This window comes from Branchiostoma floridae, chromosome 3, assembly GCF_000003815.2.
Source record: "Branchiostoma floridae strain S238N-H82 chromosome 3, Bfl_VNyyK, whole genome shotgun sequence".
NCBI classification, from domain to species: Eukaryota; Metazoa; Chordata; class Leptocardii; order Amphioxiformes; family Branchiostomatidae; genus Branchiostoma; species Branchiostoma floridae.
In genome coordinates, this window is record NC_049981.1 from 14,796,032 (window position 1) to 14,814,997 (window position 18,966).

The 18,966-nt window shown below is 42.0% G+C and overlaps 1 protein-coding gene across 1 annotated transcript; it reads left to right on the plus strand.

Annotated features, from left to right (window-relative positions):
• Positions 1 to 12,067: 12,067 nt before the first annotated feature.
• LOC118411937 (proteinase T-like) lies at positions 12,068 to 18,779 on the plus strand. Its single transcript, XM_035814458.1, has 16 exons — positions 12,068 to 12,235; positions 12,633 to 12,716; positions 12,891 to 13,011; positions 13,330 to 13,480; positions 13,594 to 13,651; positions 14,035 to 14,077; positions 14,591 to 14,636; positions 15,076 to 15,142; positions 15,537 to 15,627; positions 16,125 to 16,208; positions 16,352 to 16,415; positions 16,809 to 16,885; positions 17,333 to 17,417; positions 17,747 to 17,830; positions 18,109 to 18,197; positions 18,483 to 18,779. Exons 1-16 carry the CDS (start codon positions 12,184 to 12,186, stop codon positions 18,556 to 18,558), a joined length of 1,272 nt encoding a protein of 423 aa, XP_035670351.1. The 5' UTR covers positions 12,068 to 12,183; the 3' UTR covers positions 18,559 to 18,779.
• The last annotated feature ends 187 nt before the right edge of the window (positions 18,780 to 18,966 follow it).

Genomic DNA, 18,966 nt, shown 5'->3' on the forward strand with positions numbered 1-18,966 from the left:
ATTGAGTGAACAGCAGAGCCCACGGCCAGGCTCCGTCAGGACACGTGTAAATGTAGTCTGAACCTTGCTAAGCCTGATCAGTAACACAACCCAAAAAGTAACTGAGAAGCAACACAACACATATGTACATGTACTATCCAAGCAGATGTTATAGTAAGATGGCCGCCAAACTACCCCTGCAGTTACAGCGCCTGGTGCTAGGTGGCCCAGACTAACACCACTTCCACAATACATAGGAATATAATTATCACAAAAAACCAAGGCCACAGCATGTGCAGTGCCAAAGATACCATAACAGGAAATCCAACGGCAGTACCGGTCAAACACCAGCTGCAGGAAGCCCAAAATTATACCTCACCGTCAGGACATGTAAAACAACACAAATACAAATTTCGTCGCAATCTCACGAAACGTTCTGGAGATATACCACCGGAAATACAAGAAACACAAAATTACACCCATTTCACGGAGGCGACAAACAATCTGTAATTCATACATTAACTGGAGGAAAGCAATACTTTCTCTTGATTGTAAACTACCGGTCACGCGGAACCAGATACATATATCTCTGTCATGTCGGTGACAACAAAGATATAACTCGACTGGTTCAAACCGGCGCAAGTGCCATGGCACATTAACGTCAACAAGTAAACTGTTGTCACCCCAAAACGCCTCATTGCCAGTTAGATATATAGAGCAGTACTAGTGTGACACAAGTCGAACTGACCATAGATCTAACAAGAAGAATGTGAAATGGGTAACACGCGTGTGTAACATGTATTTATATATTACCCCACATTTCATTACATTGATCACAGTAGTGACGATGAGCAATGTATCAAAGTTGATCATATTTGTATCATATATCATGGCAGTATTAATGTTTGTACAAGATTGTTTATTTATTCCTTATTACAGTTTAGAAGCAGTTTGTAAGCTAACACAACTTGAAAGGAACACAAACGCATACAGGTACATGGCGAAACAGTGCCCCAATTTTCGCGGTTGTAACAACTGAATTACCAGTTTTGCATGTTGTTGTGACAGACTGAAGCAAGTTTCGTTCAAACTGGCTTAGATCGCTAAACAACGGAACCCTACAGTTTTGTATGTGATACTATGCAGGATATATGCAACAGACACATTCATGTGAAATCATGCTGTGCGTGAGTTCGATTCTGAGAGTACAAAGTTAAACTTTAGAATCTGGCATCACTCCAACACGTTCAAACATTGTTATCAGAATGACCCGGTCGTGTAAACCTACCCATAAAGGGTCAAGGACAGTCAACACATCTGTCGTGCTTACTACTCTCATGTTGGCACGTCCGCAAGGACAAAGGGTCAGCGACATATTTGACCTGCCCCCCTCCCCCAGGACACATGGGAAGTTTTGCCTGAAGGCGCGTCCACACTCGTCGCAGTTCATCCTCCAATTTTGAGGCCGTGTTTTATTTTCGAGCAGGCTGTGACATATCCAACCACCTAAAAGGACCAAGGAGAGTCCTTCTCCGTTACATGACACCTGAAATTTGCGGGACAAATGACAATCCAAAGAACGCATTCAGTTTGCGATCGTGCGACGTATATAACGTACCGGGCTCTAAATATCTTTCCTTTGAAAGGACAAATGACAATCCAAAGAACGCATTCAGTTTGCGATCGTGCGACGTATATAACGTACCGGGCTCTAAATATCTTTCCTTTGAAAGAACGAATGTTTAAATGTAAGTAATATGATATGCTGTGTAGAAGGAAGGCAGCAACTAGAATGAAAATAAGATTTGCACAAAGTTAATGATGTCTAAAGAACACAGCATACAGTTAATACTGTAATTTTTGCCTAACTACTTTTTTTTCTACGAAACATAATTTGTGTTTATGGACTGGATGATTAGACGAGAGACACCAGGTAGAAAACATTATATGGGCTGGATATGATATGAAGGTACAAAGTCGAGATCAAAAGCATTCAAGAGACACATTCAAACGCTAATAATCAAGAACAAGGATGTAACAGTCATAACTAACTCCCTTTGAGCATTTCCTATGTAGGTATGTGCTTCGGATGCTGCCGTCTTACGCCTTCCTCCCACATTCTACTCCCTCCGGACCTCCCAGTTAACGTCGCCATGCCGCCGTGTAGGTGAAGGCCACATGTAAATGTTGCGTATCACCTGCGCCAGGTAATGTTTATAGTTCTTTGTTGACCAAACACAATGGGCTATTCAGTACTTATGTGTCGGTGGGCTACAGTCAGGTGAACTTTGATAGAAGTGTATGGGGGCAGCCCTGTCATGTTCCGACACCCTCTTTCCATTCGGACGGCGACCTCACCACGACTAGCCTGCGACTCTGCGATTTAAAAGTGCGCTCCATGCAAAAGCCAAATAGCAGAAAAGTACAACACACTCATGTTCCGACACCCTCTTTCCACTCGGACGGCGACCTCACCACGACTACCCTGCGACTCTGCGATTTGAAAGAGCGCTCAATGCAAAAGCCAAATCGCAGAAAAGTTGCAGCATGATCGCCGGGAGCTTTGGGCTTAGAGGTTGTCGAAACATAGCCGTGTCGGAACAAGAGATTCTTAATTAAGAATTTTTGAAGGCTTTATATTCTAATCTAATCTAATCCAACTGAAACTAACAAAATGAAATAAACAAACATCTTGCACAGTGTGGAATCACTGCTAAATGTCTCTTAAGACGTGCCGAGTGTGACGGAATAATTAAATAACAATTATTCTTGTCGAATTTGTAAAACCAGTACCGCTGTGCAAGGGGCACTGCACCCACACAGGGAGATAAAGAGGAGTTGATGCTCCTGTGTATACATGCAGATCACAAGGAAAAAGGAAACTTTGAATATTCACAGTCACAGGTGCAATTTATGACCTGTGTGTGTGGCAAATGTTCAGCACCAGGGATAGGCGTGTTTACCGGTGTGTGGAAGGGGTCTAGCACCGAGGAGAACTATGCTTTCCTATATGTGTATGGTGTTCAGCACCAGGGACAGGTATGATTACCTAGGTATGCGGATGGTGTTTAGCACCAGGGACAGGCGTGATTACCTGCATGTATGTGGATGGTGTTTAGCACCAGGGACAGGCGTGTTTACCTGTATGCGGATGGTGTTTAGCACCAGGGACAGGCGTGATTACCTGTGTGTGAAAAATGTTCAGCACCAGGGACAGGCGTGTTTACCTGTGTGTGGATGGTGTTCAGCACCAGGGACTGGCATGTTACCTGTGTGTAGAAAATGTTCAGCACCAGGGACAGGAGTGATTACCTGTGTGTGGATGGTGTTCAGCACCAGGGACAGGCATGTTACCTGTGTGTAGAAAATGTTCAGCACCAGTGATGGGCGTGTTTACCGGTGTGTGGAGGGGGGTTAGCACCAAGGACAGCTTTGCTGTCCTGTATGTGTATGGTGTTCAGCACCAGGGACAGGTGTGTTTACCCGTGTATGGAGGAGGCTCATTATTAGGGAAAGGTGTTTTTACTTGTATGGATGGTGTTCAGCACCAGATACAGGTATTTGCCTATGTGTGGCTGAAGTTTAGCACAAGGGACAGGCCTCAATACCGATTGTAGATTGTACAGCGACATACAATTAGGCCAACAATATTTTCACTTACTAGATCTATACTTCATAACTGCTAATAAGAATAGTTAGGCTAAACGGGGATAGACTAAAAGCAGGAACGCCGGTAACGCTCAGATTCCTAGAAGTTTGTAGCTATAAAACGTAAAAACTGACTATGTCAACTGCATTAGACCTTTTTACATGCGCAGTGTCAACACAGTTGGTTCATTGCAATATAGCCTGTCAACCCTAATGATTTCCACTGGCAAAAGTTATCGTCTGCAAAAAGGGCTCCAGACGTCATCACGACTCCCGCGGCGTGACCTGTCCCCGAATCCGGGTCACGCGTTACGGTAAATGATGCTCATACGTCATCAAAGGTCACCTTCAAGGTTAAAAGTGGAAGTCTCGAGGAGTAGGTAGTGAACCTGAAAAAATGGCCTTTCTTTCCTCAGAAGTGTCGTGTGCATTCCGCAGACGACACGTTCTGTTAGGTGAAATCTTAAGGCTTGGCAGGCTCTTCCGTAATCAACAACTGCATTGATATACGGCATATGTGAAACTGTCTTACGCAGTAAATTCAGGTCAGGGCGGATATGGCTAGCTCCTTTGAATACATATTTTACCAGTATTCCTGGTTTTAGTCCATTCAGAACGTTTTCCATTAGCATTAGAGTTCCTTTAAAAGTCTTGCTTACTTTGGGCCTAAACGATGTCGTATCTTTAACCGACTGAGTATTCGTTTGATACCTGTCCCTGGTGCTGAACTGTTTGTTATAACCATTTGGCCTGTGGTGACCTACAGGAATAAACAGCACAAAGAAGCAAAAGGCACATACGTTGTCTGGAAACCTACGTATACTAAGGCTAATAATCAATTTGGAAAGCATTTTTTGGAAAATGTAAAGCTAATAGAAATAGTGATGTGCGTTGCGATCTCAAAGCCTTCTCTTCGGTGTATAATGTTAAGGGTTTTGATTATATCGATGGTTTTATTCCTGCCATTGCTGTGCAACATTTTGCTCTTGCTACAACTTTGCTTTACAATAACGTCTTACATTCCATTCCATTTTTCAAGTTGCATTTACGAAAAAGTCCAACCGATCCTACAATTCCCACGAGTTTTTCTAAACGCTTTCATAATCGATGTGTAATTGACGAGGTTAAGCGTAGATCCGTTTTATCTGACTTTTTTTGGAGGGGGGGGGGGGTAATCTTCATATATTTTTTTTTTACACTTAAAAAGATATTATTTCATCTTTGATAGTTTTGGACTGTTTGAGACTCCTCAAAGCCGTTACTTACTAAAAGGATGGAAAGGAATTACTAAAGAAACCACGGCCCCGGCAGAGTTTGGCATGGACTCGTCCTGCACGTTTGGGTGCGGTGGTTCCCTCAGGCAGCCGACAGTACGGCGCCGCCATGATGATGAAGCTTTCTCACGATCACCGACGATGGCTTCAGATTCGTCTTTTTTAATTTCTCCCAGGAAGTGGGGCTACATACAGGGAATACGGGAACACTTGAATGGTAGATAAGTAATATAACATCTAATCATTGATTGACTTTCTTTAAGTTTCGAAAAAATGCAAACTTTGCTTATATCTACGTTTTATTCTAGGTACGCTGTATCACAAGTTAGCTACTTCTTAGTTATTGTTTTGGAGTTTGGCACATTCGTTTTAGGGAAAATAACAGCAGATGTTTGCAAGAAAAGAAATCATAGTTCTATAACTATTACCGTTCCAGTGGTTTCTCAGCCCCCATGCACGGCCTACAATGATGGACACAGGCCATATAACATGAATTGAGGGGACCAGGAGATGTTGATTGATGGGAGTATACACGTGGCCATGACCCTAGCCTTTATTACAGCGGCTTGATTTCTCTAGGTCCTGTTTTGTACATTTGTCATGCAAGGCGTCCCAAGCGGGACCCCACGGGGCCGTCAATCAAAGTGCTGCCATGGCAACGGGTGAAGATGACCTTGTGAAGGCGTGTCGTGCAGAATGATATCAAACTATATCAAGCCGCTGTGGGCGACTCACGTGATTCCAACACAACAACACTTCTCGGAACAAAGATTGGTAATGGAAACGGTGCTAAAACACACATAGATTTTCTTGTCTTCTACGGAACCGGCGAGGTGAGGAGTGCTTCAAACAGACAAACAACAAGCAAACAAACGAAATAAGCAACCAACAAACAAACAAACAAGCAAACAAGTCAACCAATCAACAAACGACCAAAAAGGCAGAAACGTAAGTAAATCAGTCAGCCAATCAATCACAATCAATCAATCAATCAATCATCTGCAATCACGATTCACAGTTTGTTAAGGCAGTACCATAGATCTGCACTGCAGGGGGCAGAGGGTTCCTACCCACTATGTCCAGGGAACGGTATTGGAAGGCGGAGCACATCCATCTCCTTCTACCACCTTTTACCTCCCCAACAGAAGTCAGGTACTCGTGCACGTGGGTGGAGTGAGGAAAGTTTTGTAAAGTGCATTCCCGAGAACGCAACGTCTAGCCAGGAACGCAAGGAATCGAACACATGACCTCTCGATCTCACAGACGCCATTAGCCTTTGTGGGCATGACCAGACACGTGTTTACTTTAGACGTATTTTGTAGTTAGTCATGGTCGGATGGTGAAATGACAATATCCCATTTATCTGTTATACTAGTATTCCCATTGATATGTCACAAGACTAAGTTGCAAATACGATTCCAACGATTTAAAACATACCTAACCATACTGAAGTATATACTTGTCCTATTTTCCGTTTCTTTAATACTGCATTGAAAAAAGAGTAAAGATAAGGTGGTCATAAATTTCAGCCTACTTTCATAGATCCATTGGTCACTTCAGGACATTCGCACCGACCTTGGTGCTGAATGACGCGCTGTTGTAACCGTAGCAGCAGCACCATCAATATAAAACCTTTGCATGCATAACGCCGATGATGGGCCTGCCAAGGTCAGATTCTCCACGGGCACACGTTCTGGTGCTATTTAGGGCTGTTGTGAGCTCAGTGCCAGTAAACCGTAAATCCTGCTCTAGAGAAACATCCGCCCGCGATGTCAGGCATCATTTTGCTATTCAAATCAAGGAGGGTCGATGACTTCATTGTTCAAGTCATAGGTCGAAAAGCAAGGGAAAAAGTACAAACCCATCAACTTTAGAAAATTATGTAAAACTGTATGTACAATGCTTATAATTCACGAAAGCGTCACTGTAGACATATGATATATGATTTCCAGAAGTTGTAGAAATATAGCAAATTGCTGACAAATTTTCTAGTGCTATCGAAGGTTTCCACTTTGGCGCTGCGAGTGACTAAGAGCGACCTTGGCAACATCACTCATGTTTCCTTTCATCCGGTGTATGTTCCATGTGCAGTGGGGTGGGGGATAACAATACTTGTATTTGGACAACTGACCTCGCTATGGCAGATAGTGCAAAATTGATACCGTTATTTGTGCCACAAATTTCGAAATGGCAACATGCAAATAAGATGTAAATACTGTGCCTCTGATCGAAAGCAAAATCGTTTGTAGCCAATGAAAAACAACAAAAGTGATGCAAAAGTAAGGCTTGAAAAGAACAGTGCGGCAGCCCAGTAGCCTATCATGTTAATCCTAACATCAAGTCCACTTAACCCAGCTCTTCGAGTATCTGCGTTATGTTGTTGCTATGCGACAGTCCAGCGTAGGCGTGCACACGCGCCTTTCAGCGGTAACCTCGGTATCCTGTCAGCACTAATCGCCAAACCGCTGAACGAACGTTGAACCTGAGGTGCCGATGAAAACATTTCCCAGCTCAGACAGAAGTTAACGTTTTTTCTCGTTTCAATGAAAACAAAAACAGTTTCGGAGACCTTATACCTCCTTGCGATATCTAGAATTTTTGTAACTTACTTCTTCGCCTGCTTTCGTGAGTAGATTATCATGATGATGTAGGATACTTTCAACTCAAGCAAAGCCCAGACCGTTATTTTTTTCATCAGAGTTTTAAATAAACTTTGGCGTCATTGTAATGACGCATGGATAAACAGATGGCTGTGATTTGAAATAAGTCCGCCACTACGCTCGTTTAACTGTCAGCTGTTTTGTTATCTGTAGGCAAGGAAGCACGCTTATTTTCCCCATCGCAACTTATCCATGACCTTCGTGAATCCACGTGCCTCTTATATGTGAGTAAACTCAAGTGCTCTCTGCAGTCACAACGCTCACATATTTTGTTATTTCAACGTCGGCAGACAATTCACCATCATATTCCATAGACACCGATTTCTGTTATCTTTATTGTTTCATCTTTTAGAAATGGGAAAAAAGTAAATACTTAAAATCCTAACTCCAAAAGCGTTTATACAGATATTACATTGAGTAGGAAAATACAATTCAACAAGGATGAAAGAAGGATAGCGAAAAATTGAACAGACATAAGACAAGTTAGTACACGACCAATCATCTGCAAGTACAACGGATAAAGGTGTGAGCCATATCTAAAATGTTACAGTTTTGTAGGTATCAAAAATTTAACGTTATAAAGCGGATTCTGGTAGTAGTATGGCTGCCACCAAAACTTTGTTGTAGAGGCAGTAGTGAAGGGATTTGTTGTTATTGCAAATACCACTACTCAAAAGATATTGAAGTGCAGCTTTAAGTGAGCTCCCTGCTCAGCAATTTATCCCGCACCTACGTAACCTTCCCAAATAAGTACTTGTTTTTCTAGAAGAAACCGATACGCCCTTGACCTTGAACATATCCGGGTGGCTATATACAAGGTGACCTTCAGTGCTAGGAAAAAACACGGCGTAGACATGTTATATCCTCTAGAGTGTCCAAACACAATACTGCAGCAGGTATTTGTGTTTAATATATTCTTAGGCAAACTTGCACAAAGAACACTTTGTACCCACGTTTATGTTTATGTTATGGGTATCATTACATTAGAAAAACGTTTTTCCAGGATTCACTTGATACAACGTAATACATGATTACAATGCACACATAACATTGTTTACAACTACAACACAGCATATTAACTACAAGTAAAAAAGTACATACCAAGTCCGTCTTTAGATGGTATTTCATACCAACCAACGTTAATTCAACACTACCATCCATTGCTCTAAGCAACATTTAGAATGAAATTTTATTGATGCAACAGAAATTACAGCGGTTTTCGCACCATCAACCACGATCCGCAAAGTAGATGTCACTTCTGTCCTTAGTGCTAAATACTTGATTGTATTGTTATCTATTGGCTACACTTTTCTGATGTTTGTTCTGTCGTTCTCTATTTGGCATGTAGTAACGTGAGGGGTAAAATTCTCAGAAAAGCTACCACTGACAAACTAAGACCACAGCATGTCCAGGACAAAATATACAAAATCCGGCAGCTCTACTACAGTACCAATTAAGGTCAGTCACCAGAAGCCCCAGACAACGGGTTTACAACACCTACCTACATACCGAAGATCACCGCAATCTATCCAAATATTATCTAGTGATTATTTAAAACGCGTGCACACACACACAGAAAGTTAAACGGAGCTATAACTCTATTTTCCATGGAGACAAGGAGGACTTTTGCTGTTTAGCAGCAAAATCAATATTATAAGTATCGAAAAAGCTGATGACGATTGAACATGAACTATCTGACAAACATGCATTGATTGATTCTCACATATGCTGTTTCTCTACAATAAAATATAACAGGGGTCAAGACATGAAGAATGCTGACAAAGTATGGTAACCATATTTGGTATGCAACTCTGACAGACGAGAGATGTGAGAGTGATGACTGGCATATTCATCAGGAAGATTTGGTTTCCCCACTGTACTTATCCTTGCACGCAATGGCAGAAACTGAATGTAGTCAATATTTCTACCTCCGAGAGATCATCTACCAAATCCACTTCTTATCCATTTTCCATCTTTGACAAGCAAAATTACGTTAACGTTGCAGCAATAAGCCGATACTTCAGATGAGGAAAGTTATGAAGCAAAGAGTTGACGACATCTAGCTGCATCTATCTGACAAGCTTAAGGGGGTGGGGTAGAAGTGAAATCGAACAACTTTAGCTCGATGAACAGCTATCCACTTATAGATAGCTCAATGAACTCTTCCAGTGGGTGTGATAGACACTCGAGCAGAACAAGGCCACTTCACTTCAAGTTTCCTAGTAAATCCTACTCATCAGCCTTTTTTCCGTGGCTTTTTCCGGGAACTCATAAAAAAGATACCCACGGCAAGGACATCTAAAACATCATTCTATTTCAATGATTTAGCATAATGCGATGTCCATTGCAGTGTAACGGGATTTTGGCTGTGCATAATGATCTATGGGGGGATTAGAAGGTAGTGTAGTAGATTGTCCAGTTGAGTCTTCCTCCTGTCGGTTAAAAGAAAGGTTAATCAATTTCATGAATTACGTTTGATAAAGTAGAAATGCCTTACCTAAACACTCAACATCCCAGTTATATATCTAACTGTTATTGATCTGGAAGTTTGATCAGCTAAGTGGTAAATCATTTTGGCAATTTTCCCAGAAATTGAATTGACTTCGAACAGAAGAAAAAGAAATGTTCTTTGGGGTAATGTATTTCCTGGAATGTAATCATTTGTTTCTTAGAAATGCCTACAGAAACAACTTCAGATTACTTTCCGAACATTTTCGGTTATCCTGTTATGAATTAAATTTCCATCAATGTCCGGTACAACCCACCTGCCGACTAACCAAACAACCAACGTCGGTTGTTATCACTCACTCGTAGAACTATTTTTACCCAGGTTTATCCTCCAAACCGTTTGCCTTCTGAGCTGCTTTCATCATACCTATACACAAGAGCTACCTTTCGCCAATTGGTAGAATTGCAGCTTGTTTTACGTAGGAAAACCTATGTTTTCTTTAGCAATACATGATGCCATACCCAGGATAGGATATAGCAGACAACCAGTTAATACTCATTTTGCTTACGTTTTGCGTCCATCAGACACCTTCCTCAGAGCTTCTGAATGGAGTTCTGCTTATCGCCGCCATATGTAGCCGATGTAGGTGGCGCTTCTGTGGTGAGAACACAATCCCTTACGTGGCTGATTTTATACACCCCCTCCCCCCCGTCCCGGTTCACCACATATAAATGCCATAAGATACACAAGGTCTAAAAAAAGGCATGCACAAAAAATCTGCCATCTGACATAACCACACACACAATAGTTCAAACCTTTGCAAGATGAAAACTCTGCGAAAGTCGTGGTCACTCCAATCTCATTGATCTTCAAAGTCACCCCGGCAAAACTGATTTTACGCTTCCCATATTCAGGATGGTGTGAACAATCTATGTAATTGATAAAATGCCAAGTAAACGCCTTCTGTTATACTATTCTCGGCTATACTATCGTTAAACAACACTGTCAAATTCTCATTATGCAAGGGGCGAAGTTTTGAAACCACAACTCTAAGATTTTCCCTCGAAGCTCGCAGTTCGATTGTTCGGAGGGACAATTGTTTCAATTTCGGTGTGATCAGGAACAGCATTTTCCATGATTGTGGGATATCACTCCGCCGTACCGGTTATTGACACAGCTCTTGTGTGAAGGCAGGAAGTTTCTTAAGCACTTACCGGACGCCCATGTGTGCCAAGCTCTAAATGAAACATATTCATTTCCTTTCCTTTCTTTGAACGATTTGCAAAAGAAAAACGTTCTAGAAGGTTCTGCTACGGGGCCTTGACCTACGCCATTTTCCCTGGCATCGAAAGGTAATTGTCGCCCAAAAGACTACAGTATGTCTAGGAGAAGATGCAAAATTTGGATGTTATTATGCACTAACAAGGACAGCCGATAGAGGCCCATGATCGCCCCTGACTTTGCAATAATGGAATAGCCCAACAGACTACTAATGCGTAGTGCGGACCCCCGGAGATTACTGGGCAGGGAGGTAATCAAAGAAGCGAGTTAGAATAGGACGACATCTTGCTACCACTTAACGGCTAACACGAATCGTTTATTTCAGTATTTAAACAGCTTTACCAGAAACATTGCTCTGCTAAGATTATTACAGTGTTGGTCACAACGCATTCGTGAATATGCGCGGAAAAGGAATGGTTCACAATGGTTGAACATCGGCATTTCCAAGAAAAATGACCAAATTTCAAACAGACGAAAACAGTTGACTGTAACATCGCCTGCCATTCAGTGATATTGATGACTAACTGCATGTAAGTACTATTAAGCTTGGCGGTGTCTTGGTGTTTGACCAAACGATATCCACTCGACGATTTCCATTCCAACCGTCATGTAATGTTGTCTTTGCTCTTATGATTTTTGATATCCACTTTTGTAATCTTAGCATTAGTCAAAATGTCATGCTACCATGATATTTGCTGAAGTCTCCGTTTCCACGGGAACATGTATACGTGCATTTACCTAAGTAAATTGGCTAGTACTAATCTTTTGGTTTGGAATTGGACAGCTAGAGTTGCGTGTCAGATTCTGGAGTCGGTTGGTAGTTTAGAACTGTTGGAGCTCCTCTTTGCTGATTCTATACCTTCTCTCCGGGAAAGCAACAGAAACTGTCAAGATGAAGGTTGTGCTTATGCTGGCACTTCTCGGTTATGTAGCAAGTGCGAAAGGTGAGAATATAATTGCTTATCACATTTCTTCAACGTGTTGCATCGTATGTGAAGAATAGCCGCTGGCGTTTTGACGTTTTCAGTTGATAACTAAAAAGAGACTACAAAGCTCAGAGGCAATGTAGCATTAGAACTAACCAGCGTCTCACAGCTGTTAACGTTAAGCTTGAACGTTCTTGATTAATATGAAGTCAGCGACGGGCCTTTTCTGACTAAATGTAGTCATTTAAATCAAGTCATTTCTCGTATTAAAACATTTTTGTCCCTGCAATTTTAGTTATGATATGTAATAGTAGTCATTCGTGATTTCTCTTATGCGGTTTCCTTTGTCTGCTTTCAACTTCCTAGGATCATACATACTGTTTCTCCCTTTCCTGACGTTTCGCGTCTGTTTCAGTACCTCTGTACAACACGGAGCATGGCACCGCCATCCCGGATGAGTACATTGTGGTTCTGCGCAGCAACATCACCGACCATGAGCGTAAGGACATGTCCTTTCCTAGACTGTACATGTATATATATACTCACTCCATATGACCTAGTCAATTTTAGACCAATTTTTTTTACAACAAAAAGTTTGACATCTTTGCATCTCATACAATTGTTGTGCAAATAAAGTTATCGATTGAAAGTTAATAAATCTACTCTCTAACAGGAGCTGTCCATATGGGCAAAGTGAACGACATCGTCAAAAACTCGGAGTTACCCCACTCTCATGTGAAACACGAATTCTGCATCGGTGATCTGGTGGGCTATTCCATGATAGCACCGAGGAGGTACGTAAAGAGTTTGAGCTGTTTTCATAGAGCGCACCTTGTAACTTAACTAGGGGTATCTTTGTCTAGGCTTATGCCAAAGTAGCAGACACCCTGTAGTGTTCAATTATACATTATGTAGCAAGTCGCAGTACAGACCTTGAGAGACAGGTCATTACATTAGTGTGTTTGAGTGAGAAAAAAGCAGGCAATAGCTAGACCTTGCTTTTAGATTTGCTTGTAGTAGATGTAACCTTTCTAGTTGATTGTAGTATGGCAACGAGCACAGTTATTATGACAATGTTGCAATATCGTTGTGGATGATATGTTTTTTTTTAGTGTTGTGGAACTTCTCCGAGAGTTCCCGGATGTAGAATACATCGAGGCCAATCAGATTGTGAAAGGGCACTCTGGGCACGAGAGTAGCGAAAAATACCGAGAAATGAACGAGACTGAGGAAAAGTGTCACGTGCAGCGCATGGCAGGATGGGTAAGTCATATCTTACATATTTCACGATCCCAAATATCACCATATGAAGCATAACAACACAAACTTAGCATAAAACATATAAAACCACTAAATCTGTGTTATTTTTATCCCAGAACCTCGTGCGCATCAACCAGAGGATGTTGAACATAGACGGGCGGTTCTCGTACAAAGGTAAGGATTTTCCACATTCACCACCACAAACAAGAAAGCAGACTCCGTCCCTATGGCGTTGATAAAAACGTTGCAATTTCACTTCCATTCTGGTCACTACTTGAAGAGAGAAAGGAGAGTGTGGAAGAAACTGAGACATAAAAAGTGGATCAAATTCGTGACGTATGCTAATGCTAGCAATTTTATAAACAAGTTTCGTAAAGTTTACAGTTTAGTAATGGTACGGTAAAGGCAACGTAAAGACGTGACGCTCAACTGAGGCATGGTACTTTTCCAAGTATCTATAGTAGCTGTACAATGTGCCTAGCTGGCTGTGCTTTCATTAGTCATTTTTATGGTTTATTCTTGTTAATGATTGCCAATACTTTTCCTTGGCCTTCCAGGCAGCTCTGACGGTACAGGTGTGACTGTTTACGTCATGGATAGGTAAACGTACAATGTTTGTTAATTAGTTGTGCGTTACGTGGACAATAAAGACTACCAATATTGCGCGTTAGTCAGTCTGCTTACATTGCACTTATACTTTGCTACTGTTCCATGCATTCTATCAATATACATGTTTGATGAGTAGTGTTATGTAAACATATGCATATTAGACCAAAAGGGGCCTCCCGCAACTAGAAAGTCTGCTAAGGACTCTACAATTCTCGACGGCGCGGAACATATGCTAGTTCTGTATTATCTACATGTACGTATACATTGAATGTCGAGGCATTGTATACGATCCTGCACCTAGCACCAGGGTATCCCTTTTGGTCGTATTCTATACACGGTATAATTTTTTTACCATTCATCATCATCTTCACCGCATATTAGTGTTTACTAAGGCGGGCCGCCATTGTTCCCCACACTTTCCTGTCCACTGATGTCCGTTGCAAGTCTTCCCATGCTATGAGTAAGCGAATATATCGCACCCATGTTCATTTTTTTCTCAATTAGTGGTATCAACACTGAACATGTGGAGTTTGAAGGAAGAGCAAGCTGGGTAAGTCTTGAACATGCAAAGATATATAAAAGCCGATCGTTCTGCTGTAGTACCATAGAAAGTCGCTATTTGATATTAGAACTTGTCCTGTAACTTTCTGACACCCACATACTACATGTCATAAAGCCCCCTTTACAAATCAAGAATTTAGCTCGGCCGAGGTGTCAGCGAGCTCTACATTATGAGGAGGTATAGCCCTGATGCCGACGAAGAAACTTTGCCATTTGTTCATAGGCATCAGGGTCATGCCTCCTCGTTATGTAGAGCTCGCTCACAACTCGGCCGAGCTAAATTCTTGATTTGTAAAGGGGGCTTAAAGACACACCCACAACATTTGGTATTGTGATGTCCACAAACACATGAGTTGAAGATGTAGAAATAGTTACGATGTCAAAAAGGACCTGAATTTTGAAACCATATTCTATCACTGATACTTCAGGGTGTGGACTTTGTTGACGACCCCTCTCCCTTTACCGATAAGAACGGACACGGCACACACGTAGCAGGTAAGAATACATTCTAGACGTTTTTCAGGAAGGTGGTTGAAAGGGCCAGATATAGCCCATATTGCTTTGTATGACACTTGGATCAACGTTGCTTAGACCAACAACATACAGCACTGCTTTAAGATCAGTAACAAAGAATTTGTTTGTCCCTGAGTTAATGGCAATAGATCATAAGAAAGTAAAGTAGTCGACAACCACTGCAGTGAAACATGTTGCTTTTTCAAGTACTAGTAGTAGTACTAGTGCAATTTGGCCTCGCCACGGCTCACGGTTTCAGCTACTGAACACTGGGTCACCCCTACCCTTCTCTGTAAGTGTGCTGGGATGCAAAGGTTTGGCACCTGAAGGTAAAGAACATATATGTACAGAATCTAATCGGAAATCATCCCTCTAGCTTTGATAGGCGGAAAGACTTTCGGAGTGGCAAAGAAAGTTCACCTGGTGGCCGTGCGGACGATGAACCAGAACAGCTCCGGCAAGACCGAGTACGTAACACACCGTGATGTTTACTTCATGGAAAGGAAACATAACGTTATATTTTTGCTTCCTCTTCTTCTTCCATTCTAAAAACATATGTTTATTGAGCTGGACGATACGGTAGTAGCCATGGTCACAGGTTAAGTAGCAGACACCCACAGGTGTTCGACTACATTCTGCAAGGGACAGGACAGAACTGGAGGGGCTGGTCATATATATATATAAGATTATGTTTGACTGAAAATAAACAGTGCAGTGGTTTGTTAGGTTAGACCTCATGAAGGTAACATTATGTACTTGCCTGCAACTTTTACCTTTCTAGTTTATCTATTTTCATCAATGTATATAGAAGTATATAACCTAGCCTTCCATTGACATTATCCATTCCAGTGACGGTCTTGTAAAGTTCAATATTTTGGTCATAATATACGCACAGGGCCTATGTTATCAACAGTTGTTGTCGTAATATTATAGTGATAACGGGGGTATGTTTTCATATCTACAGTAACCTGATACTAGCCATTGAGTGGATCACCAAAGACGTGCAAAAACACAAAGAGAAGAAACCCACGTACAAGGCCATCACCAAGTAAGGGCAACTTTCCCTTGTCTTCACAGTATCTAAGTGCTTAGCAATTGTTAGATGTTAGATGGTAGATAGTCAAAAAGCCTGTAGATTGCGCACTACACAGAACAATACATGTCCTGTTGTTGGTGTTTTCTTAATTCCAGCATGTCAGTAGGAACTTCACGTTCTGCTGCGCTCAACGCCGCCATTGCTGCTGCAGCCAACGCGGTGAGTTCTGGGTAATCAAAGATGTCGTTGTTTCGGTTATAACATCCGTTTTATAAAATCAAGAGCAAACATGATTATTACCGACTGTGCGATGCCTACCGAACTTTGATTTTGTTGAAACCTTAGATGGCGTTCATTTGCATAATTTATTAAGTTATTTGATAATTTTTTTGCTTGACAACTGCATATGATGCAACCTACTCAACAATTATTGGAAACTACTTTAAATATAAGGGTGAGATGATATATCTATACATTCTTTGATGGGGTTTCTGGTGTATATGCACTCCCTTGTATGTGTTCTTTACATGTATGTCCTATATTTACAATGCAGGAACATGTAAAAAGTTGCATCTGACATGTTCATTACTGTCTCCACTGTATGTTTTCCAGTCCATGCTCTTTGTGGTTTCGGCGGGAAACGCCCAGACAGACGCCTGTAACGCGTCCCCTGCCAGCGCGGAGGCAGCGTAAGTAATAGGCTGGTTCATCGTTTAAACTGCGCAGGCGCTGTCAGTGCAATGAACTGTGGGTAATATGTCAAAGTTGAAGACCCCGGAGACATAACAAAACACTCTGGACAAGGCCTAGACAAGAACTTTGGGGCCTTCACCTTTGACACATTACCCACGATGCATCTCGCTACGCATGCACAGTTTAATCCACGAGCCGGCTTGATTTCTTAGCCTGCTTGATCCCTTGTAAGCGCCGTAGTAGACTCTATCCCAGGCTATTTCGTGTTCCTACTGGTTCCTGATTGTATGCAGTATGATTGCTACCGGGTTTAGCTTGAATCCACAACACCAACATTGAGACAATACAGACTGTTTACACTGGTGCTGAAATGCCTTCCAATGCAAGGACCTCAGTTTCTGATAGCTAACGCGTTTCTCGTTACATCTTTCACTCCACCACAGGATAACAGTTGCCGCTACCAACGCAATCGACAAGTTCTCCTCAACTTTCTCAAACTTCGGTGCATGCGTGGACATCCTTGCCCCGGTGAGTACACGATACATATCGAGCACATACCGTATCATCGGTCCAGTGGTTAGGGTTTTGCGATCTCATTGAAAGGCCTGGTTTCGATTTTTTCTTTTATGCTTTTTGGTTTGGATAGCGAAGATGGGATCGTGTTCTATTCCTGATATTGCTGCCGAGAGGCTGTGTCCTTGGGAATCCGGAAAGACATTGCACGAGTTCCTTACTTCAACCAGGTGTAGATGGGTGCCTCTCAACCCGAAATCAAATTGTCTCAAAAAATAAGAAAAAATCAATGATCTTACAAATGAGGTAAAGTGATAAAAGTCACGTCTATTTTCTTGTATCAGGGGGAAGACATCCAGTCTGCCTGGATCAACAGCAAGTACTCCGTCATGAGCATGACTGGCACGTCCCAAGCTGCGCCGCATGTGGTACGTGATCAAATCGCCAGGTGTCAGCACTTCACTATCTATTCAGTTTCACCAGCCAGTATTGCAGAGGAAAATGGTATAGCGGAACGAAGCAAAATGTGCTATTTTGATAGCTTCAAGTGCTACTGTTAGCCTCAGGCATCAGACCTCGACACATCAAGGAACCCTTCACAAACAGCGCACTGTAGTCTCACTACCATGTTTCTATCATGATTAAAAAAAAAACACCCGTTAAGAATGGATCCTTTATCTTTTGTTTTACTTTCCTGTAATTTCAGACCGGAGTGATCAGCCGGTACCTAAGCTTCTTCCGTGATGCCACCGGCAGCATCAGTCCGGAGGCAGTCCGGGACTGGGTGGTGGGCATGTAAGTACAACAGATGGTTACTACAAAACCAAAGATGATCGCCAGGGGGCTATAAAGTGTAGTCTTGTGTGGTTACTAGTAATATGCAAGCAGATGTAAGGATGCGGCCGAGGTTAACTAGTTTCCTCCTTTTTACTAGGCATAAATGTGCTGTTATAGTTCCCAGCTCTTACAGAACAGAGTTGTTGGTGTGGTGTTCAGTCCAGCTGACCCTCAGTAGCTTACTATAGCACTTTATCTTCTGAGTGTCTTTTTTTCAACCCATATCCATTCTTCTGCTTTCAGGTCTAGTAAGGACGTGGTGCAAGAGATCCCGGATGAGGACACGCCCAACAAGCTGTTGTTCCTGGACTGTTACTAGGCAACCGCCGTTGCTGGGCAACCATCAACACTACGTAACTGCAACGGTAAAAGTGAACGACACGTTTGGGTCTTCACAGAAAACTAAACTGAACTGTTGTAGGATTGAAAGAGAACTAAGCTACGCCAGCGACTACATGTATGTCTGGTTGGTCATATTATCGGCTCTGTTGAGTTGTTGTAGTAGCAATAGTCTCCGAAAGTACAGCATATGAAAAAAAAGAAGAAAAAAAATCTGATCGATGTACATGTGTTTTTTCTTGGTCTTAATTTAAGCATAAGAAGAAAAAACTGTAAGGCCTGTTGCATTTCCCGTTTTCCCCTTTTGTTCTGCTTCCTGGAGAGATTCTAGGGCCTAGATCCTAGATAGATCTTAGGTGAGAGACGATATATAGCAAGTTGTCCCGCA

Bases quoted from the DNA above. Each gene is read 5' to 3' on its own strand.
- LOC118411937 (XM_035814458.1), top strand. From the start codon at position 12,184: ATGAAGGTTGTGCTTATGCTGGCACTTCTCGGTTATGTAGCAAGTGCG. The intron at 13,481-13,593 runs GTAAGTCATATC...TTTTTATCCCAG, and splicing joins TGCAGCGCATGGCAGGATGG to AACCTCGTGCGCATCAACCA. The intron at 16,209-16,351 runs GTAAGGGCAACT...TCTTAATTCCAG, and splicing joins ACGTACAAGGCCATCACCAA to CATGTCAGTAGGAACTTCAC.